General features: G+C 47.3%; 1 protein-coding gene across 3 annotated transcripts; it reads right to left on the reverse strand.

Annotated features, from left to right (window-relative positions):
- Positions 1-1,034: 1,034 nt before the first annotated feature.
- LOC142915307 (exosome complex component 10-like) lies at positions 1,035-23,297 on the reverse strand. 3 transcript variants are annotated; one of them, XM_076061164.1, is made up of 25 exons: positions 23,144-23,297; positions 21,611-21,747; positions 21,114-21,228; positions 19,986-20,090; positions 19,271-19,427; positions 18,429-18,528; positions 16,277-16,352; positions 15,600-15,710; positions 14,935-15,078; positions 13,984-14,174; positions 12,980-13,136; positions 11,830-11,978; positions 11,134-11,184; positions 9,894-10,005; positions 8,655-8,705; positions 8,218-8,299; positions 7,137-7,192; positions 6,788-6,889; positions 6,381-6,455; positions 5,948-6,026; positions 5,407-5,480; positions 4,302-4,458; positions 4,020-4,072; positions 3,280-3,368; positions 1,035-1,849 (listed from the first exon to the last, which is right to left on the reverse strand). In XM_076061164.1, the coding sequence occupies exons 1-25, from the start codon at positions 23,243-23,245 to the stop codon at positions 1,816-1,818; spliced, it is 2,559 nt and encodes an 852-aa protein (XP_075917279.1). In that variant the 5' UTR covers positions 23,246-23,297; the 3' UTR covers positions 1,035-1,815. The 3 variants fall into 3 exon arrangements, with proteins under 3 accessions (XP_075917279.1, XP_075917283.1, XP_075917278.1); XM_076061168.1 differs by having other exon boundaries at positions 8,227-8,299; positions 19,271-19,433; XM_076061163.1 differs by having other exon boundaries at positions 19,271-19,433; positions 23,144-23,296.
- Between the last annotated feature and the right edge of the window lie 656 nt (positions 23,298-23,953).

The following is a 23,953-nucleotide window of genomic DNA, read 5'->3' on the forward strand; positions in this document are numbered from 1 at the left end:
GGGAGGGATTCCACACATCCTTAAGATCATTCAACAGACTTCGGGATAAGAAGGCTCAACTAATCGAGTCTCTCACCTTTCTGAAGAGATGCCGCGACTCTAAGGCTCTTTGTTCCTCTCACACAGCTTAAAAGCCGTGATCTGAACGTGGCTCTCTCACTCCAGCGCTGTCCTACCAGACAGTCTCGCTCCCTTCACCTGATGAAGGCCGCTTGTGTTGTGGCCGAAACGTCGTGAGAATATTATTGTGTTATTTTATTTTATCAATTTATTATTTTATTCTCATTCTACGTGACTTTACCGAAAGAACCAAAGAAGATGAATCATTGCAGTCACGAAAGCTTTAAATCGAAATTTAACCACCTCTACGGGGAGGGATTCCACACATCCTTAAGATCATTCAACAGACTTCGGGATAAGAAGGCTCAACTAATCGAGTCTCTCACCTTTCTGAAGAGATGCCGCGACTCTAAGGCTCTTTGTTCCTCTCACACAGCTTAAAAGCCGTGATCTGAACGTGGCTCTCTCACTCCAGCGCTGTCCTACCAGACAGTCTCGCTCCCTTCACCTGATGAAGGCCGCTTGTGTTGTGGCCGAAACGTCGTGAGAATATTATTGTGTTATTTTATTTTATCAATTTATTATTTTATTCTCATTCTACGTGACTTTACCGAAAGAACCAAAGAACATATTGATCAGCTTCCCACTGTATCTGTACCAGATGGAGATTCTGCCAGTACAGCCAAGGAAGGCTTCTCGAACTACGTTGTCGAAAAAGATGTTAAATAATGTTGGAGCCACAGCACATCCCTGTCGCACCCAAAGGTGAACAGGGAATGGCTCTGACTCCCAGCCACGTAGCTTTACTCGGGCCTACCCACCATCATCAAGGTCCTTAATGATTGTGAGCAGTCAGGGACTCCAAAAGCATGAAGAAAAAAGTTCAACATTCATTACCACTCCCCACCTTAAACACCTACACACACAGCGACAAAAGACACGTTTGACAAAGTCCCTCCTGCAGGAGAGAAGGCTTAAAAACGTGAAACCAAATTTATTTTTACATCATTTCTTTGCGGTCTACTTGTCAGCACCACAACATCCATGTGGGAACAAGTCATTAAACTGGTAATGCAGGGGGTGCAGGGTTATCAAAAAAGCTTGCGCTTATGTGTGCACATGTGAGTGCTAACATCTATGTTCATGTGATTCTGTTAGAGTGCATGGGCATTGCACGTGTGAAAACTTATTATTTACACGCGCAGGACATGAGTTTCTCATTATTTGATGGAAAGTATTAAAGCTGGTTTATCACTCATTTTGCTGGTGATGCTCAATGTAGCTGGCTGTAGCTGGTATCAGCTGTTAATGATAATGTGAGATGATGTTGGTGACACTGGGTGTGTTTTGGGGTGTTGCCATTGAGTCTGGGTGTTACTGGCCACACAGGGTACTTATATCCATGTGTTGTTAACGTCGCAGTTACAGGAGACCCTGTGTGACTCGAGCAGTTGGTATAAACTACGCATCTTATTTGTACTCTGGTAGACTTTACGAGTTGCTGTGAACTGTGTTGTTAGAATTTACTGGCCGAACAGATGTCGCTATTAACTCCCATGTATTGTTAGATACTCCGGTTGACTCGGTGTTGCTGTTAACTGCGTGTTGTTCGAATTCGCCAGTTGATCCTGGATGTTGCTGTTAATTGCGTTTGTTGTTGATGTCGCCTCGTATCCATGGGAGACGTTTGTTGTCTGCCCTGCACCAATGCCAGTTCACTCCCCTCCAGGACTCTCACCGCCTCTCTTCACATCTTCATTTTTTCGGCCACGCCTGCCGGGAGCCTCCCCTGCATCACGGAGAAGTGAGCAACCGCGGGTCGCACTGGGATGAAAAGTGGAACACTCCTGACCCACATGCCGGCCGCTCAATATAGGACCACAGAGCTTGACCAATTGTTGGCACTGGTTCTGGTTGTTTTCCCCGCGTGTCTGTGGATTATCATGCATCCACGCGAAAACTGCATGTGTTACAAATTCTACCACGTTTAGAGATGGAATGTTCATGCAAGATGCTAAATACATGCAGAATATTATTTTTAAGATGTGGAGGGACACACACACACGTGGAAATGCAAGCATCAGGATTTGAGGACACAGATAGTGACCAGTGAATAAATTAAGAGAACAGCCGCCATTGAGTGACGTGACCGTAGCAGCTGTGCCAGGCTAGGTGCATTTTGAGATTATGGAACACAAAGTCACCCACATGGAGATATGCAGACATGTGCTTGGCACAGAGGCACATGAAAACGAATGGTTCTTCAGAAATATTATCTGGCGGGCTACAAAAAGTTAGCGATGTAATATCAGGTGCCACGCGTATATGTTACATCACATGACGTATTTACGTCATAACGTCAGCTATGTGACAGCTAACCACCATAGTTTGTCTCCAACTCTCATCCCTATCTCTTGTATATCACTTTTCATCTCACTAACCTGTATCTACAGGTTTCCACAGTTGATTCAGGTTTGGTTTGTGCGATTTCACGTATATGCGGATTACCTATTTCTCACAAAATTCGCTACATGTCTTTTGAACTCACTCTATAAGCCACTTTACGGTCAGATGTGACACAACATTGCATGTGTACGTATATACTACTCGGCAGGACGCTGTCTTGTGCGGTTTCACTTTGTGTGCCATTTTTTTTGGAACGTATCCACCGCATAAAGTGAGGGAAACCTGTATTTATACCTCGGCAGGCCACTACAAAAGCCTTCACGGGCCAGATGTGCCAGTGGGAGAACCCTGTGTGATGACATGTGCTATAACGCATCGGTGACACACCGACACGCACGGTAACAATGCTACAGGGGGGCACGTGAAGACACAAGCAGACACGAAGTACCACTGACACAAAGCAACACTGTTGACACCGTTGACACTGAGACACACAAAGGCAAGCAGATGCATGTGCAGACACAAAGGCATACGTATACACAGGAACACACGTGAAAATGCACGGAACCGTGATCTATGATCTAAAGACGCAGCATGCGTAGTGACACGGAGGGACATGGGGACATGCGGGGAATTAACCGAGAGAAAGTGGGACATTACAGACGTGTGAGTACACATTTAGACATGCGGCGACCCACAGGGACACACAAGGTCACGTGGGGTAAACATTTAGATATGCAAGGTCCGACGCGGACACAAAAGACACGTGAATGCACGTGGGGCGACATAGGTGATGGGAGAGGGATCTCCTACCGGCCACTGTGTCCCTGCATGTACGTCATGCCCCGTGCCGATCCTCTGAAGACTGTACGACCACTTTGCCCCCGCCCGCGCAACTTATGCTGCACAAACACACAACGGATACACGCAAATGTGTACTCAACATCAAACACACACACCACACAATGCGCGTTTATGCGCACAACAGACACCACGCACACGACACAAAAAGCACGCGGAGCACAAAGATTTAACACACTGCGCAATGCACTACACGACGTGTATCGTGGTAATGGTGGTGGGAATGAAGATGATGTTGACAGTGGTACCAATGAATGTGGTTATGATGGTGGTGACGGCATTAATGATGGTGTTAATGACGTTAAAGGTGAAGGCAACACTGGTTACAAAGATGATGATAACGGTGATGGTGATGAATATGGTGGTTATGACAGTGATCATGGTAGCGGTGATGGTGTTAAAAGTAGTAGAGATAATACTTTAGTTGTAGGAGTGATGGTTGTGTTATTGATGGTGATGGTGGTGGTGATGACAATGATAGTGGTGATGATGGTGATGAATATGGGAGTTATGATAGTGATGTTGGTAGCAGTGATGGTCATGATGGTGATGATGGTAACTGTAATGGTGTTGATGGTAGTGGTGATGGTGATAAAACTGTAATATTAGGGGTGGTGATGGTGTGATGACAATGGTAGTGGTGGTTATGATGGCGACGATGATGATAGCGGTGATGTTAAGTACGTACGCACCTTGTCCTGCCGAGTCGTGTGTCTGTTCTGATCTCTTCCTCGAGAGCACCCGGCTGGAACAGAGAACAACTCGCTCACTCGCCCACTAAAACTCGCTCACATTGACCTTCACACACCAACCCTCACACTCACACATTGACCTTACCTGTGAAGATGTGTGTGTGTGTGTGTGCGTATCTGTGAAGATGTGCGTTTTTCCCATGATGATGTACATGTGCGCGTGTCTGTGTACCTGTGAAGATGTGGATGTGCACGTATGTACTTGTGAAGATGTGTGTGTACCTGTGAAGATGTGAGCGTCGGCCTCCGTGTACTCGTGGGGGGTGAAGTCATCTGGCACGAGTGGTGGCGCTGGCGATGAGTCCGAGTCCGCGCGCTGCCTTTTCCCTCCGACCTCCGTGACCTCGGCTGCCCCCGGTGCCTCTCTACGTATGGCACCCTGCCCATGGAAAGGGGTAAGGGAGAGGCCGAACGAGACAGAATGAAGGCAACACAGTGGGACGGGGTGGGGAGCGGAGAGCGGCAGTGGGGAGGTATTCTGGTTTGTGTCGGATTTTTGTCTTTTCCCCCAATGTTATCCCCACGATGCTACCAGCATCAAGTCACGAGTCACAGGATAGGGTACCGATTCGTTAACCCTCGTCGAGTTATCACCAGCGCACCAGGGAAAGAAAAAACAGTTTATTTCATTATTATTTACTTCTTACCTTTCTTATGCGATTCCCTGTGCACTTTATTTTTCATGCGGTTGCAATTTATTTTGCTCAGTCGGTGTAAGCCACCGAGTTCGCGACGGGTTTCTATTTACATTTTTATTGCTCTATGCCCATGTACCATTCCCATTCCGCTGTGATGCGCACCGATGCCTACTTTATTGACGGCAAAAATTTGCATGCCATGACGTAATTCGCTCAAACACATGCAGAATGTTCACAAGAATAACGCATCTGAATTTGTATGCAATTTTGTAAGCAATGTCTTACCCCAACACAGGCTGGTGTTCCGATGGAATGGGAAAGGGCAGCAGTGAGTGGGGAGGGGGTGGGTGGGTGGGGACTTAAGGGCACCAGGAGGGGCTGGGTCCCACGAAGCCCAGTCACAAACGCAAGGCCCGGGGGTGCAGGTCCTGCAACAGGTTCTCAGTTCATACTCTTTGGTTCTATTCGGTAAAGTCACGTAGGTAAAAAATAAAACAAAAATCACGACGTTTCGGCCACAACACAAGCGGCCGAAACGTCGTGATTTTGTTGTTTTATTTTTTACCTACGTGACTTTACCGAATAGAACCAAAGAGTATGGATCCTTGCAGTCACGAAAGCTTTAAATCTAGGTTCCCAGTTCCCCCATTGGCCGTGGAAACAGCGGAGCGCGAGTGAGCGGGGCGCACCTGTTTCTGCTCTCGCACAGTCGGTACGGCGACCGGCTCCTCTTGAGGGCGCTCCACCTTCATCTTCTTCTCCGCTGCAGACACGGGGATCCGTCACTCATGGCGCGTGCGTGCAGTAGTGTGCTGGTTAATGCACTGCAAACCCAGTGACCTGATTTCAATTCCCGCTTGCGATCAACAGCAATGGCAAATATTTGATCAAGTCCTGGGCCTCCCCGAGGTCGACGGAGCCTTAAATGAGTACCGGGCACGATGTGTAATCATCAGTGCTGGGGAAACAAAGGCAGCCGAGCCTGGTGTTGACTACCCACCCCTCGTGTAATCCTGGATCTTCAGAGATGCTTGCTAACAGCACTTGCCCCAAGTCTGTTAAAGGTGATACGATTTTCGTTTTTGTCGTGTGTGTGTGTGTGTGTGAGCAACCCCTCGAGTTTTGTACGTGTCTGCATGTGTGTGTGTGGGCACATGCACGTGCAAGTGTTTGCGACTGCTGCATTAGTGCATGTCTCTGTGTTCATGGTGTGTGTGTGTGTGCCTTCACCGTGTTTGGCTTTTGCAGGCTGTGCAGAGCTCTTCTTTGGTTTCTCTGGCGCTTTCATCAGTTTCCAGCGACTACAGATCTACAGAGACGGGTGAGATAGCACTCAACGGGTTCTCATCACTCACTCAGTTAACTACTTAAACACTCATTCACTTACTCAGCCACTCAGGTACTCGTTCAACGATCCAACCACTCATGCACTCAACTACACTCTCTCACCTACCCAAGCACTCACTCAACCATTCATTCACCCACTCATCTGCTCAAACATGCACTCAAATAACCACATTAATCACCAAACCACTAAAATTCCTCACTCAGCACCCATACGCACGTGTGCACAAGTGGTTTGTGAAATGGAATGATGGAGATAATGATGATGATGGAGATGATGATGTGAGCAAGATGTTAGAAAAGAACAATCACGTGTTACCTCAAACACTTTTGAGTTAGGATCCAATTTCTTTTCTTGAAATGGCAGAGATTTCCCGTCACTGGATGGTAGATACTGCAAGCACAAGCACATGAACAGATGCACAAGCGAACTTTTTATTTTCAATCACTTCCTCAAGTCCCCAAGTCTTCATGTTTCCAGGATTTCTGCCTCAATGAAGACCGTTTATCCAAATCCTAAGTGACCCCGTGTCACGTGTGACCCTGTGCTAATATTGTGTCTCTATGCCTCCTATCTGTCTCTCATTTACCATGCCTCCTGTGTGTTCCCCACGTCCCTAAGTCGCTTGTATCGCTGCATTGTCTTGGTGTCCTTGTAATTCCCGTGTCTCAAAGTCCATGTATCTCCTTGGCACTCAACTACCCCTGTGTCTCCCCATGTCTCACCATGCCAAAGGGGTTGACGAACGTCTGCAGGACACGCGCTGCCTTCATCTGGGACGTGGAGCTCTGAGCAGTGCGAGCCTCGTTCTGCTGCTCTTCGCTGTCCTGCACACCACAGCAGAGCGCAGAGCGCTACAGCACTACAGCAACATGACAGCAATTTCAGCACAGCTCAGAATGCGAGCGCATACAAGAGAACGCACAGAACGCTCCAGCACATGATGGCTAACACAGCAAACACAGCACGGTATAGAAAGCTACAGCACACGAGATCACACACACAGTGCTTTCGCCAGCGGTGTGGGAGATGAGACATGGGTTGGTTGTGGTCGTGTGAGGATGTTGGGCTCACGTCAAACAGGGTGAGGACCGGGCGCGTGGCAGGCACCGCCCTCCGTGCCCCCTCCACTGCACCACACAAAGACAAAAGTCAAAGATCCTCAATATAGCCTTGAAAAGACTTTTAGGGCAAGTGCTGTTAGCGAGCATCTACGAAGGTCAGCACAGAACATGAAGGGGATGGGAGGACCAACACTACACCCAGCCACCTTTGTCTCCCCAGTGCTGATGCTTTACACGCACTGAGTACTCATTTAAGGCTGAATTAATCTAAGGGAGCCCCAGGACCGGTTTAGATATTCGTCACCGGTGTTGGCCATAAGCAGCAATCGAACTTGGGTCACCAGGTTAATAGTGCAGCACGCTAACCAGCTAAACTACTGCTGTTCGTCGTGACCGGGAATGGAACTTAGGCCATCAGGATCGTGCCACTACACACTACCACTGCACAACCGCTCTCTAGTGACATACAGACATACGCTAGCACAGAAGATGCACAGAGATACAGACTGAAGAATACACACGTGAACACAAACACCCACACACACGCAATAATATACATGGCCACACACCTGTTGCAACCGCTGACACACAAGACATACGCATGCAGACAGGCAAATAAAGACACGTTAACAGAGACACAGGAATGAATACACACACATGTGAATGAAAATGCATGCAATTGAACAGACACTAAGATAGCGAAAGAAATAATATGCACATACACGCAGCAGCCAAAAAAGGGTCATTGCTTAAAACATCACCTATTATGTAAGTTTTACTTTTAGGACAATGTTACTGAAAAGTATTTTGTTATTTTTGCTTGTGCCCCACTGTAAATGCAGTCAGGACATTATTTGTTATATATTTCAATAAATTATGTTTAATTTTTACACAGAACATGGCAATTATTTGTATGATTACTACTCAAATTATGAGTGTGATATTAAAAAACAGCACAGTATTTTTTCATGTCAATAAAATGAAATCTACTCGTGACAGGCTAGGTGTACTCATCAACTGTCACGAATAAAAAAATATAATCCATATCATGAGCTTTGCCGATATAACCAGCACAACTAAGTGTGAGCTACCTTCAGTACCGTGCCTTGTGATTGGCTGCCTGTCGTCCAATGATAAGCCATCGTGAGGACAGAAGAGAGGGTTTTCCAATCGCTGTCAAAATACAGAAGAAAATTGATTGAACAATCAGTAACACACTAGGGTGGGCATACAAATGATACCATTAATGTCACCTTTGGGGGATTGAAACATCTAGATTGTACTGTCAGGGTCAGGCCATGAACCAACAAAATCACACAGGGGTGTCAACCTACTCAACAATCGGAACATTATTCACACTGTAAGGACGGACATGAACTGAGCTCCTCATTGTCACGACGGTTTGGGGACGTGGAATTAAAAAAAGAACCACAAATGAGAGTTCTGTGCCGGATGAGAAAATGAGATGTAGAGTTGATAATCGCAAGTAAAGAGGGCATTTGTGTGATGAGTTTTGGTCTCTGGTCACCTCTGTCCGGGTGATGAATGTTCTCGATGGAGCCTTGATGGGCGTTTCGCTCTGCAGGAACAGCAGCAAAGATTATTAAACAAAGGCAACCTTTACTGCAACGAGTCATTATTTTTGCAGTCACTTGTGCCTGGTTGTGACCATCAACTCGCTACATTTGTGAACGTCGTTTAACCACGGGTGGCTGAAACTCCCAAGATCCAAAACCTAGGATCTTAGCCGGGTGGTGTTGGTGGCGAAGTCCTGTAACCCAGCACTATGGAGGCAACAAGGGTGGGTGGATCACACAAATGTTATTAAACTCCCTTCCCGTTGCTTTTCAAGTGTCATAGCATGGCCTGCCAGAAGGGGGTACAGCAAAGGTTGACTTCATCTATTCGTTCTGTATGGGATCGACTGTTGCCTCCTCGCATGCGTGGGTTTTCTCCAGGAACTCCGGTTCCCTCCCATATGTAAACACTCATTAATTGGTTGATAACACCTTCATATATAGACGACCACAACGCTTGGGGGGAAATTTGGCACGGGCTCACCACCTGGTAGCCTTTGCCGCTCGTCTGTGGTTCCTCCTCACGCCTCTGAGTCATTCTCTCGCTTCGAGTGAGCGAATAATGTGCAGTGTGTCACAAGTTAAAAAATTATTATTGAAGCAGTGCCGGATCATTGTGTTTGATCCAGTATTGGCCCCAGGAGCCACCCAGTCACCACCTATATTAAATCCATACTCTTTGGTTCTTTCGGTAAAGTCAGGTAGGTAGAAAAACAATACATCATGACGTTTCGATCGCAACACAAGCAATCGTCATCAGGTGGGACAACCACACCAACTGCTGTCTTCAGCAGTTGGTGTGGTTGTCCCACTGCTGTCTTCAGCAGTTGGTGTGGTTGTCCCACCTGATGACGATTGCTTGTGTTGCGATCGAAACGTCGTGATCTAATATTTTTCTACCTACGTGACTTTACCGAAAGAACCAAAGAGTATGGATTCCTGCAGTCACGAAAGCTTCAAATCAAGATTATATAAAATGTTTTATTATATTTATTTATGAACATTCTGCCTCTGACCACTCGCTATCCCTCTCTCCCTATAACTTTCAGTCTCTGTCTCCCATTCTCTTTTGTCTCTGTTCTCGTTCTCTGACTCTCTTGCCCTATCTATCCTTCATCCGTATCTCAACCCTGGCCGTCCATTATGAACCCCTCGCTGCTCCACCGAGCCGCCTCCACTTCTGCGCTCACCTTGATGAGCGGGACGAGGCGTGCCTGCTTGACGAGCTGCCACAGCTCATTGGCGTTCTGCCTCACGAGGGGCGGCACCGGATTGCAGCACGCGAGCACGCCCTGCAGCTCCCTGCGTCAGCAACGACGATGTCAACATGTTAGAGCAGCGACACGCGTCACAACACAACGCCAGAGCAATGCAACATCACGGCAAAAACCACGTCACAGCAACAACACAATCTCACAGAAACAGCACAACAAGCCAGCACTCCCTCTCTGTCTTGCATCAAACAGCAATGGCGTGGACTAGGGTGCATATAGCCGTTGATACTGGCAAAAGCATATCCGTTCAAGATGGCGTACATATATCCTATTCATGCTGGTGTACATACGTATATTGTTCATTCTGGCGAACGTGCGTATAGGCAGCTCAGGAAAGTCTATGTATGTATAGCCTAATAAAGTATTAAAGCTTTTGTGACTGCATAAAATTACTCATTGGTTTTTTCGGTAAAGTCACGTATGTAGAAATACAATCAAATTATATTATTTATTGTATTTCTACATACGTGACTTTACCGAAAAAAACAATGAGTACGTATAGCCTGTTCATCCTGGCGTACGTATGTATATTGTGTTCAGGCTGGCATACGTACGTAAAGCCTGTCTTGTCTGGCGTACGTATATATAGCCTGGTCATTATCAGGATCATACAAACCAATGCTATTACCACAATGCAACCTTCATCATCACCATCATACTATCACCATATCCATATCATCACCAGCATCCAGATCACCATCCACATCAAAACATTATGAGTGGCACCACCATCAACACTATTGCTACCACTCTCACTACCAGCACAATCATCATCCACCACCACTATTACCAACAACAAGAACAGGCGCCACGGCGGTTGTCACCACGGCGGTTGTCCCAGGCCAGGTGCACTCCGAAGCCACGTGCAGTGTCGAAGGCTCGCTAACAGGAGCTCACGGAACAGAGCCAGGTGCCATGGGTTGACTGACTGCAATGACTGGGGCAGATGCACCAGCTGTGCACGCGACTGTGCCAACTTGCTGCATTTTAGCCGCCCGGCACTCCGCTCTTTATTGTGAGCATCGCTCCTCTGCCCTTTGTTGTTGTTGGAGGGCGAATATTACCACCACTGTCAATACCATCATGGGTATCACTCGCACCACCATCCCAACTGTCCCTGCCACCACCGGCCCCACCACCACCGTGCGCGGCTTACCGAGGCATCTCCTCTGCGATCTTCATGAGCATGTGGTTTGGGAGGACGTATCTGTGACAGCAGGAGCACAACACACACCGGTCAGGCCAGGGCACTATGCACGTCGCAGCAATAACAATAATCACACAGGCCGTACAAGCCCAACAACGCAACAGCGACAGTAATCGTACTACGCAACCATTGACCTACGGCATTGGAATGTGCAGTTTCTACAACTGGTTCAGGATCGCGATCAGGTAAATTAAAAAGTGCTGCGTCGTACACCCCAGTGTTTTACTGTGCTATATTATAAAACACCCGTGTATCGATATTTCCATTTTAATGTGCAATTTTATTGAGGGACTGTGTGTTGTTTTGGTGCGGTCTTGGATCGTTTTGTTGTTGTTTTGCTGCCTTGCCCTAGAGTGCATTGAGTGTTAAAAAATCTACAGTAATTAATGTAATTATGCAATTTGTACTTATGTACTTTATATTCATACATTTTTCGCTACTCTGGACATCTGCGATAAAGAGTTCATAGCTCATCGGATTCCTCCAGTCTAAATAAATATTCTGATAAATCAAGATAAAGATTTTGAACGCTGTGGTGTTGTTCTGTTTGCTGTGTTATTCTACGCTGTCGGAAAGTCCCGTGCTTTGCTGCACTATGCTATGCAGTGCAGTACACGGCTATTTCAGCGCCGCGGGCGCTCTCACCCCGTGCTCTCATCCTCGGCGCGTGCCGTGCGGTCGCGCCAGGCGTACAGGAGCCGGGCAGCGCTGCTCTGCTGCACATCCAGTGGCTGCTTGTGCTTGTGCAGCAGCTCCAGGTAGGAGTCCTCGGTGAACACCGGCTTGTGGTAGCGCTGAGACACACACACAGACACAGGGAGAGAGAGGGAGATGGAACAACGCAAGTAGTGACAGCGGCAGCAATAATTACCAGGGTTGTTAAAACGATCATCGGTTAATTGGTAATTGTTTTCAGCATCAATTACCAGTTCTGAAAGTCGGTAACCAATGTTTCCTGTGGGAATTTTTATCGTGAATGCACTAATTAAGATGCATGAACATTAAAACGGTACGGCAGGCCCGAGTCACCACATTGAACATAAATCGGCATTTTGCGACCCCCTCCACTGCCACTGTGTAGCATATTATTACATTCCAGGGACTCTATGAGATGATAGGACAATAGTCTACACATTACACCATGAACTATATCACTTCGTTGATCTAGTTAAAAAGATAAATATATTCTTTGTTTATTGCTCGAGGCCTTGTAACGGAATAAACAATAATTTTGGAGGGGTGGGAAAACTGTCCCGATCGAGAGTGACAGTGGTAGATTTGCTTACAAAGATAGGCTTGTAACTTGCTGACTGGCGGAGCCAGTGGGGGGTGGCGTGGCACGTGCCCCCCCAATGATCCGATCTAAATCCCTAATTGAGATCGGATCATTGGGGTTTATTGGTAATAAATCGGCATTTTACGACCCAAACTGCCACTGTGTAGCATGTTATTATGTGCCAGGGACTCTATGAGATGATAGGACAATAGTCCGAGTCCATAATTGGCAATAAGTAACGGCAAAGCAGTTCTAAGTGACTTACAGAATTGTGCGCAGTTGCGTATACAGGACACGACTTCCCTGAAGGCATCAACACCTTCAGCGAGTGCGATGCCGATCACACAACGCGGTTCGAATTCGACCCTCGATCGATGGCTGCGCCATCGCCGCACTACGCGTCAAATAAAAACCAAGGGACAAGTCCTTACTTACTGACACTACCTTTGTTCGTTGCTAGAGGGGTTGCCCCCCCCCACCTGAAAATCCTGGCTCAGCCATTGCCCACGCGCCACTCACCTTGAGTGCCACAGTTCGGCTCTGGTCCCACACAAGCTGCAGGAGGTTGGGTCGGCCCAGCGCCTTGGTGAGCAGGTCGGCGCGGACGCGGTCGTACACGTACAGCAGGTAGTGCGTGTCGGCACGCGCATAGTGCAGCATGTCTGGCAGGAGAGGCCTGTGTGTGTGTGCGTGCATACGTGGATGTGTGCAAGTGTTGGTGTGCGTGTGTATGCAATTGTGAGTGTGTGTGTGTGAGTGTGTGCATGCGAGTGTGTATGAGACGCAGATATTAAAGTACCGCAACATTTATCTGTTGACCCATGTTTCATTTCCGGTGAAGGCTAACATCATTTGGGAGTGATATAGTAACCAGTATTGGACCTCCCCCAAGACTGACTGGGCCTTAAATGAGTACCTAGTATAAGATATGAACATCAGCACTGGGGAAGCAAAGGAGGTCAGGCATGATGCTAACCACATTACCCTCTCAAACATTGTGCCAGCCTTAATAGGGGCTCGCTAAGATAACTTGAGTGAGGAGGGGGGGTGAAAGTGCTTCATATGTACTGTTCTATGAACCCAGTGATGGGACTTCAATTCCTCACCCTGGCCAACTAGATTCAGCAGTCTATTCAGGCGACACGGGGGATCTTTGTCCTTGTGTGTGAATGTGTAAGCAGTAGAGTAGCGGCTAGCACCCTGTGCTATGAACCTGATGAAATGAGTTCGATTTATACTCACGGCCAACACCTGTGACAATTATCTGAACCGGTCCCGGCTCTCCACTAGCTCGACTCAGCCTCAAATGAGTACCTGGTGTAGCGGTGTGTAAACATCACCACTGGGGAGACAAAGGCGGCCGTGCATGGTACTGGCCACCCACCCCCTCATTCACAGCACTTTCCCCAACAATTAGTTGAGGCTATACAGGGGATCTTTGCCTTTGTTTTTGTACGTGTGTACAAGTTAGCCCGTGCATGCGCGCGCGTATGCAGAGGTTCGAGCAAGTGCGGCGTGCGTACCGGATGCGCCAGTCAGCCAGCTGGTATTGCTTGTCGGTAGACAGGCTGCAGTAGTGCATGAGGAGGTGGGCGAGCGAGTTTCTGGCGAGGCCGAGGGAGCGCGCCGCTGGGTGCGTGTCGAACAGGCCCACCACGTACAGGCCCAGGTCACGTTGCAGCCACTCAATGTCCGAGTCCGCTCCGTGGAAAACCTGCGCCCCCGCCACACCGCAGCGTCAATCACCACGTCACCGTGGCAATCACTGCGCCACTGCGTCGCCGCGTCAAGCACCACGCCTCTCACGTGGCCGGTGCTCAAGATATGGTTACAACATCCCTAGTAACCATCGTCGCCGCCGCTGTCAACAAGGCATGGCTGCAGCCAGCCCCCCTTAATTGCTTCCTTTCTCTATTTCCCTTGCTCGCTCCGACCTGCTCCCTCCTATTCTTTGGTCCTTTCGGTAAAGTCACCACCACGTAGAAGGGAAGCAATAAAATAATAAAAATATAAAACAATAAAATTCTCACGACGTTTCGACTGCAATACAAGCAATCATCATCAGGTGTGAAAACCACAGCAAGAATTTTATCGTTTTATATTTTTATTATTTTATTGTTGCCCTTCTACGTGGTGACTTTACCGAAAGAACCAAGAATATCAATCCCTGCAGTCACGAAAGCTTTAAATAAATAAAAAATTCTGCTCCCTCCTGTTCTCCCCGTGTAATTCTGCGCCCCGAGATGTTTGTTACGCTTTAGGTGCAATACAAGTGCAATTTATTGTTGTAAACATTCACCCAATGGCATTCATATCAAGTGTGCAGGCAGTGCAATGATACATTGGCAGCAAGCTGGAGGGACCCAGGCGTCGTGCTACAAAGTCGGCGAGGGAGAGGGATGTCTCTCTCCTTGTTTTGCTGTCTCACTCGATAATTTTGTTTATGCATGTCTACGTGCACGCGTGCCTCTCACCTTGACAATTTTGGGGTTAGTGAAGGCCTCGTTGAGGATGTGCAGGTCGTCGCGCAGCATCAGTGTGTCGATAATGAAGTCCTCTTCGCGCGTCGAGATTTGCATGAGGCAGGTGATGCCCAGGAAGGAACGGTATGAGTGATGCTACGGGGCCACGCACAGGAATAGCCACTCAACGGTCGGCGGACAAACAACAGTAGAAGAGGCAGATAGGCGGTCGAGCGGGACGAAAGCACACAGACGGCACAACCCAACAAACCAACCGCACATCACAACTCGATATTATACGACCACACACGTCACACTCACCCAGACAACAAACACAGATCCCCCGTATAGCTTTAACAGACTGTTGGGACAAGTGCTGTTAGAGAGCACCTATGAAGGCCGAAACGGCACACGAGGGGTTGGGTGGCCAGCACCACGCCCGGCCGCCTTTGTCTCCCAAGCAGCAATGTTTTTAAACATCGCACCAGGTACTCAATTGAGGCCGAGTCAAACTAGGGGAGGCCCAGGACCGGTTCAGATAATTGTCACGGGTGTTGCCCATGAGTGGGTATCGAACTTGGGTGGCTGGGTTCATAGTGTAGCATGCTAACCACTACACTACAGCTTCCCACAAACTGACACTCACGCCGACACACACACACTCACACCCCCCTTACCTCAAGGTCCACAGCGAACTCCTTGCACTGGAGCAGCTTTTCGTTGACCTGCGCTAGTTCTTCCAAGGAGGTCACTAAGGTCAGTGGCGTCTCCTCCAGAGGCCGGAACTTCTGCTCAACGGCACCATCAAGACCATCAACATCACAAGCAGAACCAACAACATCAGCGGCACCATCAAGACCATCAACATCACAAGCAGAACCAACAACATCAGCACCATCAACAATAACACCAACAACCACTACCAGCTCCATGTTCATCATCTCCATCAACACTGTTAAAAGTAACATCACCAGCAGTAGCACCAGCACTTTGTTGTGTGTATACGTGTATGTGAGGAGTGGTAGCGAACTACGCTATGAACCCAGCGACCCAAGTTCGATTCCTGCTCAAAGCCAACACCAGTGACGATCATTTGAACCGGTTCTGGACCTCCCCTTGGTCGACTCAGCCTCAACTGAGTAAATGGTGCAGTGCGTAAACATTAGTACTTAAGAGATAAAGGTGGCCAGGTGTGGTATCGACCACCCAGCCCCTCGTTTGCCATGCCGGCCTTCGGAGGTCCTCGCTAACAGCACTTGCCGCAAAAAGTATGTTCATGTTATATGGGGGATCTTTGTCTTTGTATGTATATATACATTCGTGTGTGTGTACTTGTGTGTACGTGTGTGTTCACCTGTGGTTCTGGCTCTTGAAGGAGCTCCTCACTGGGAGTGAAACTCTCCAGCTCAAACTGGTATGGGTGGGCAAAGCTGCACGCACACATGGGCACACAACAGCAGCAACAATTCAGCACTGGCTGGTACCATCAGCACACCATCAGCACCAGGCAAGGTGCATTCCAAAGCCATGACGAGCAGTGAATGCTCACTGATGGGAAGTCACAGGACAGACACACTTGTATGAAACACAAACACACACTGGTGTGTACCAATGTTTATTTGTTTGTGTATCTGATTTGCGTTTGTGTGTCTGCATGTAACCATACCCATATTGTTTGGGTCTTTCGTTAAAGCCACGTAGGTAAAAAAAAGATAAAAAAATAACAATATCACGACGTTTTGATCACAACACAAGCTATCGTCATCAGGTGAGAAATATCGCAGGAGAGCTGCTGAGAATATATGGTGGGAGCGCTGCTAAGGAGTTATAAAGGTTTGGGATGGGTGTAGCGCAAGGGTCAGTGGGCGGGGCTAGAGATTAAATTTGTATGTAAATGTAAGATCGGGTAAATCTTGACAAACGAAGCTGTGGGGGTGGCCATTGTATTGTGAGAGATTAGCATGTCAATGTAAGAGATTAGCATGTCAATGTAAGAGATCTGCATGTCAATGTAAGCTCGGAGAGAGCTCGGCAAGAACATCGCCACATGGAGGTGGAAACGGATGGCAAGCCGCCATTTACTAACACAGCTAACAGTTGTTGTGTTAGTGAATGTAACGCAGAGAGTTGAAAATAACTGCTCACATAGGTAGGTAGAGAGGGAACATCACAGCCAGTTATGACCTAAACTGGTTAATAACGTCCTTCCAACGATTGCTCAGTTTGGACCCATCTTCTCGGTTGAAATCGTGTCTGTGTAATAAGATCAGGTAAATCTTGACAAATGAAGCTGTGGGGGTGGCCATTATATTGTGAGAGATTAGCATGTCAATGTTAGGAATTTGCTTGTAAATGTAAGCTCAACCGAGAAGATGGGTACAAACTGAACAATCATTGGAAGGACGTTATTAACCAGTTTAGGTCAAAACCGGCTGTGATGTTCCCTCCCTCCCTCCCTATGTTAGCAGTTATTTGACTATCTGAGTTACATTCACTAACACAACCACCGTTAGCCGTGTTAGTAAATGGCGGCCTGCCATCCTTTTCCACCTCCATGTGGCGATGCTCTTGCCGAGCTCTATCCGAGCTTACATAGACATGCAAATCTCTTATATTGACATTCTAATATCTTGCATTGACATGCTAATATCTTGCATTGACATGTTAATCTCTCACAATACAATGGCCACCCCCACAGCTTCGTTTGTCAAGATTTACCCGATCTTACATTTACATGCAAATTTCATCTCTAGCCCCTCCAACTGACCCTTGGGCTACACCCATCCCAAACTTTTATAATTCCTTACCTTAGCAGCGCTCCCACCATATATTCTCAGCTCTATCGCAATATTTCTCACCTGATGACGATTGCTTGTGTTGCGATCGAAACGTCGTGATATTGTTATTATTTTTATTATTTTTATCTTTATCATTTTTTGTTATTTGGTCTATCTACGTGGCTTTACCAAAATACCCAAATAATATGAATTCCTGCAGTCACGAAAGCTTTAAGTCAAGATTTAAGCGTACACATCTTTGCGCAACTTTTTACATCAGTGTATGAGTCGATATATTTGCGCCTCATATTACAATTGGAGAATTTCTGAACTGGTCTTGAGCCTTTGCTAGGTTAACTCCGCCTTGAATGAGTACCTAGTGCAGTGTATATACATCCGTAATGGGGAGATAAACAGCACCTGGGCATGGTGTTTCCCACACTACCCCCTTGTGTGCTGTGCCAATCTTCATAAGTGCTCACAAACAGCACAACAATCTATATTATCTCCTGCCAGTGAGCCTTCAACACTTCACGTGGCCTCAGAGTGCACCTAGCCTAGCACTAGTGGTAAATTGTGCTTGTTGTTGTTTTATATGTGCCTGCATTAGTACGTATATACATGCATCTTATTGTGTTGATGCATGCATGAGTACATATCTTTGTGCCTCCGATGGTATTGGTGTGTGCATCTGTGCGTGTGTCTGTATGTTTGTGTGTGTGTACGTACACGTCTTCCTGTGTATGCGTACGCTGCTGGTGCAGGAGGTCAGCGAGGGCGGGAGGTACGTCCAGGTCATCCGGGCGCATGTCCCGGCGTAAACGCAGTGCTGCAGTCACACAAACACACATTCACACCAACCTCATTAGCCGTCGTTAATCACTGCTGGGTAAAGGCCTCCCCATACTTCACTGTCGAGTGATTCAACAAATCATATCATGTCTGTGCATGAGCAAATCTCATCACCCAATCACCACGGTGGTCATATTAAAAGATTCACTCCTTTGGCTGTTATTTCATTACCTTTCTTGTCCATCCCTTTGAGTAAAGCTTCCTGCCAAAGGCAACTTGATTCCCCAAAACAATCAAGATTTTATTTCCATTTGTTTTCCAGTTTGTATTCGTCTTCTTCTTGTCAGTAATTCCCAGCATGCACCTCGATGGAATTATTTGCATACTATACAGCTTTTATGCAATATTCTAGATCTGAAGTTTTCGTGACTGCAATGATCCATACTCTTTGGTTCTTTAGGTAAAGTGATCCATGTCACAGCATGAGAAGATTTGAGATGCATTAGTCATTTATTACATATTAACATATGTGCTTATTTGTACGAGTGTGATGAATATTCAGCGAGAGATGAATATTCTTTGAGTGCCATTTCAAAATGCTCGGCCTCATGTGGTTACGGGATATATAAAGTGCAGTCGCACCTCTGATTAGCACAGGTTGGCTACGTAAGACGGTGTGAAAAAATTTCAACACACATCAAAGTCATGGGTTGTATGAAATGTGGTTGCATGCCATCTGGCCCCATGGGCCGTATTGTGCCCCTGATGTGTTTCCGTACCTGCTGGCAGCGGCTTGAGGGCATTGGGCTTCACACGCAGCTTGGGAAAGAAAGGCGCGTTTGAGTTGTCCACTCTCTGCGTGAAGCTGAGCTGTGGCCGTGCGATGTTCTTGGCCTGCAGCGCGTGGAATGTGCGGCCTCGTGCCGAGGCAGACTCCTGGTTCTGCGTGAGAGCCGAGATGCTGACTCAGCAGAGTACTGAAACGTTGAGTCAGCGGATCACTGTCGACGACAACTAGGCATGCAACGATACAGATTCATTAAAATTGATTTGTAAGTTTAAGACACACGCTTTGAATTGAGCGTGTCACGTTATTTATGTTTTATATTAATTAAAGTCATACAGCAGTGAACTGACAGAAGGTTGAAACGTGTTTTCAATCTTCTGGTGACTAGATGTAGACCATCTCTATACACCTGAAATTTCGGTGGCTGAAACCCAGATTCAAACCCAGGATCACAGTGGTACCAGCTCAAGTATCTCTGATCCAGTATTAATCGTAAGCCACCCAACCACTTCATACATATGTCTTGTATGTGTGGGGGTTCCAAATGCCTTTGTTGTGTGTATGTCACAGTTGGTGCATCTGCCAATCATCTAAGACCGTCTCCTGTGATCTTCAGGCAGCGAGGATCCAACACTTCACGTATAACGCGTGTGAATTTAGTGCATACTCGTCGTGTGTTGCGTCGTGAATGTCGTGTATTTGTGTACCCGACGATTCCACGAGGACACGATGGTCTTGGGGGGCAGGGTTCCCTGGGGGAGCACGGGGGCCTTATTTTTGTTCACCCCTGATACCTCGTCCAACAACGTGCCCTGCACCACACAGGGAAAAATTATTACACAACCACATACACAACAGACGACAATCACTACACGAAGCAAAACAATGACACAACCACATACACAACACAACTATGTAACTACACACAGCGACATAATTACACAATTGTATACACAAGGCATAAAAGCCATGTAAAAAAATTATACAATCACATACAACACTCAACAATCACATCACATCACATGACACCTACTACTCATGTCACAACAACCATACACCCTATTTACAACTCCATTTACAACTCACTCAATCAGCACTTCATCGATGAGGGCCTCCCCATGCAATTTGGGTTGAGGGGGTTAATTGACCATACTTCACATTTGTTCAGTGTGGGTTAGTGTGTTGGTGGGGAGCATCAATGTGGGAACGTAGAGTAGAGAATGAAATGAATTTTACGTGTTGAACTCATTTCACACCGTATGTAGCCAACCATGCTAATCGGAGGTGCAGGGAACATATAATAACGATTAGGAATTGTGATCATTCATGCAAGCAATATCCATGCACAATCCTGCTAATCATTGGAGATCTAGGGTGGTTTGGTCAATACATGCGTTTCCACACATCCGATGACTAATGCAACCATACATCCTACATATTACACATTAACACAACATGTAAACACAACCAGTAACATAGAAATGTACACCACATATTACCACACACATCGCCATACTCCCAACCAGACATGTACTTGAGAGTCAATACAAAGTGCAATAAGCAAGCACAGTCACACGTACAAACTACACACGTGTAAATTACACAACCACATCAGCATAACTAGTCTTCAATCCAAACGCCTTGCATTCCAGACTTCAGTGTCTCTGCTTAGCAACAGTAAGACCATACGGCCAGACAAGGGTTGCTGGGAACCGAGAGCTGGTCAATAAGAGGGGAGCGTGGAAATCACGGTGGAAAACCACTACAGTTCATGGAAATACAGATCAGCCCAGCACTAGCCCAGCTGCACTCGTACTAAAGTAAGATTCACTCACCACACGCTCCAGGATGGTGTCGGTGGCATCCACCAGCCCTTCGAATCGCTCCTCGGGGTCCATCGAGTCCGTCACGTGACCACGGCAGCCATAATAACGCGACAGATTGGAGATGCTGCACGGCATTTTGGGTAATGCAGAATCGCATGCAATCAACTGTTAACAATGGCTATTGTATGGAGAGGCTGCAAGAGGGTCTTGAGGCTGCCCATTACTAATTTTAGCAGTGAGACGCGGACTGAAAAGCCAATAGGCCAATGTGCTAAATAATACTTTTGTTTATACATAGAGACAGAGCAGAGTTCTGATATATTTCCTTTGGGCATGCCATTTTAGGTTTTAGAATGGTGTGCTGTTCAGCGCAAAACGAGAGCAACGTGACGTGCGGTGATGCAGTTTGGAGAAGTATAATTACTGGTGTTGTAGTGGCGTGTTCTTTAATGGTGTGATGTCTAGGAGTGCATTCAGGGCTATGTCGACAGTGTTAAAACATATACCCATTGAGCAGTCTTTGCGCTGAATTCTCGTAGACGTTCCGCACTGCCGGGAAAGTCTGGTAAAAATCCAGCTCCTCCCCGGGGCTCGGCATCCCCATAGATGCCCGTGTCGCCTTCACCACACTTCCCAGCACGTGCTGTACATGCAGAGACAAGAGATTCATTCCGCTTTAGACTTAGGGCCATCCATTTAGTACGTACGCATATAGGGGGGAGAGGGGGTTAACCCAAATGCGTACGCTTGCGTATGGGGTCATTCTATAGGATTCGGGGGGGGGGGGGGGTGGTGCGTCAAGCGTACGTACGTAGGTGAGGGGGTGGGGTGTGTTCAAAGTACGCGTGCGTACATGGAGGGGGGGGTCAAGTTTTCACAGATTTTTGCGAACGTACTAAATGGATGGCGCCCTTACCAAATGTGGGACCCAGTGCGGTTAATTGATGCCTATGAATCCCCGTAGAATACAAAACGGGGCGTGCTATGGCCAACACTGCGCCCAGTCGCCTTTATCTCCCCAGTGCTGATATTGATCACGAACACACTTCACCGGGTACTCATCATTTCAGACCCGAGACGATCTCGGGGAGGGCTCCGGACAAGTTAAGACAATATTTATCACAAATCATTGAAATGTGAACCACACATTGATGATGAATGCCTCCCTACACTGTCAGTAATTGGGGTTATTTGACCATACTACACCACATTGGTCAGTGCGGGCTGGTGAAGAGGAGGACCTTGGACCGATTCAGATAGCACCTAACGCTGATGTTAGCCGTGGCAGGAATTCGAACGCATTCCGCGCGGTTCATATCTCAGCGAGCAAACTGATGCGCCACCGCTCCATCCAGTCACATAACTACCTACGGTAGTCCCTTAACACGGACTAAATACACAAACGATACCTGTACATTACACACACAGATGCACGTGTATCTGTTAGAGAGCACTTCTTAAGGATGGCGACAGGACAAGGGGTGAGCTGTTGCAAACTACCGTAGTTGTGGCTCAGTGGACAGAGAAGACCATATGCAGGTTTGTTTGTTGCGGTTGCACCCGATTCAAGAGCCGAATGGCTCACAGGGCTATACCAAATAAATGAACTATGAGGTGCAGATACCCAAATGGCCTTCGTTGAGAATTCCCGCAAACCTCAACGTCCCTTTCAGACGCCGGCAGTGTAACTCACACATACTTTTACAGGCTCGAGACACGACACAATCGAATTGCCAACACTCACTTGTCTTGTTCTACGCGTTCAAACGATTACAAATGCAGAGCCGAACAACTTTTATTTTTATTTTTAAAAAAATCTACATCAACACGTGGAATTGAGGCCCGGCACGCCCCCGTGAAGCCTACGGCTTTTCCTAGTACCCCTCCCCCGCGTCTCTGGCTTCGTTCGCCCGCCGCAGAGGAAGGCGAGGAAAGGGGGGTCGCGACCTTAACACGCCTCCGCGTGAAATCCCTTTCGGAGGAACGCAGCCACGTTTTCACTTGCGCGTGAAGCGAGACGGGGATCGTCGGTTCGTTACCTGCACGTAGGCGTCAACATCGGCATAGCCCGGGATGGGCTCCCGGCCGAGCGGGTCTGGGTCCGGGCCTCCGACACCCCCATTGCTCACGGCGTCGGCCATGGTTGTTGTAAATGGGAATCCTTCCGGAAGCGGAAGTTGCCGGAGCGAACGAACGGGCGGTGGAGTTATTCCGGAAGATTGCTTCGCGGTAACTCCGAAAATCCGCGGAACACCGCGACGACGACAACAACAACAGAAAATATATAGCGGAAATGGAATTAATTTATTGAGTTTTTTTTTTAAACCACAGAACAATCCTCGAAACTGTATTTCACGTTGTTTTTTTGTAGTCTTGTTTTAGTGCCCTGATGTGAAGCCACTGAGGTGAGGTTGCAGGGTTGTTACAAAAGGTTCTTAATTCAGTTTAACACGTAGGCTTTAGCAAACCACTCGCAGACCAAGTTACTCGCAATCCAAGGTTTTACTATATAAATGTGTCGTTAAACCCGCCGCCACCCGACACAGCCAATTAGTAAGGTTTGTCACGTAAAGAGAACATGCCAATTCGTTACCAGTACAGCACACCGGTGTGTTGGAGAGCAAATCCACAACATTTACAATCTGAGTACGACGTTTCACCAGTAGTTACAACCAGCATCATCAGGCGACAGCCAGATTATGTAGTCATGCACAGCACTTTCTGCAGAAAGGAATCATAAAACCCCGAAGAAAATGGTGCCTAGTTATACTACCTTACAAAATCCGATACCTACTGCCTAAGTCTCGTTCACCCACTCTTGTTCACTCAATTCCAGCGTACATGAGCTC

The sequence above is a fragment of the Petromyzon marinus genome, chromosome 5 (assembly GCF_048934315.1).
Source record: "Petromyzon marinus isolate PM22_M1 ecotype Great Lakes invasive population chromosome 5, UKy_Petmar_22M1.pri1.0, whole genome shotgun sequence".
NCBI lineage: Eukaryota > Metazoa > Chordata > Hyperoartia > Petromyzontiformes > Petromyzontidae > Petromyzon > Petromyzon marinus.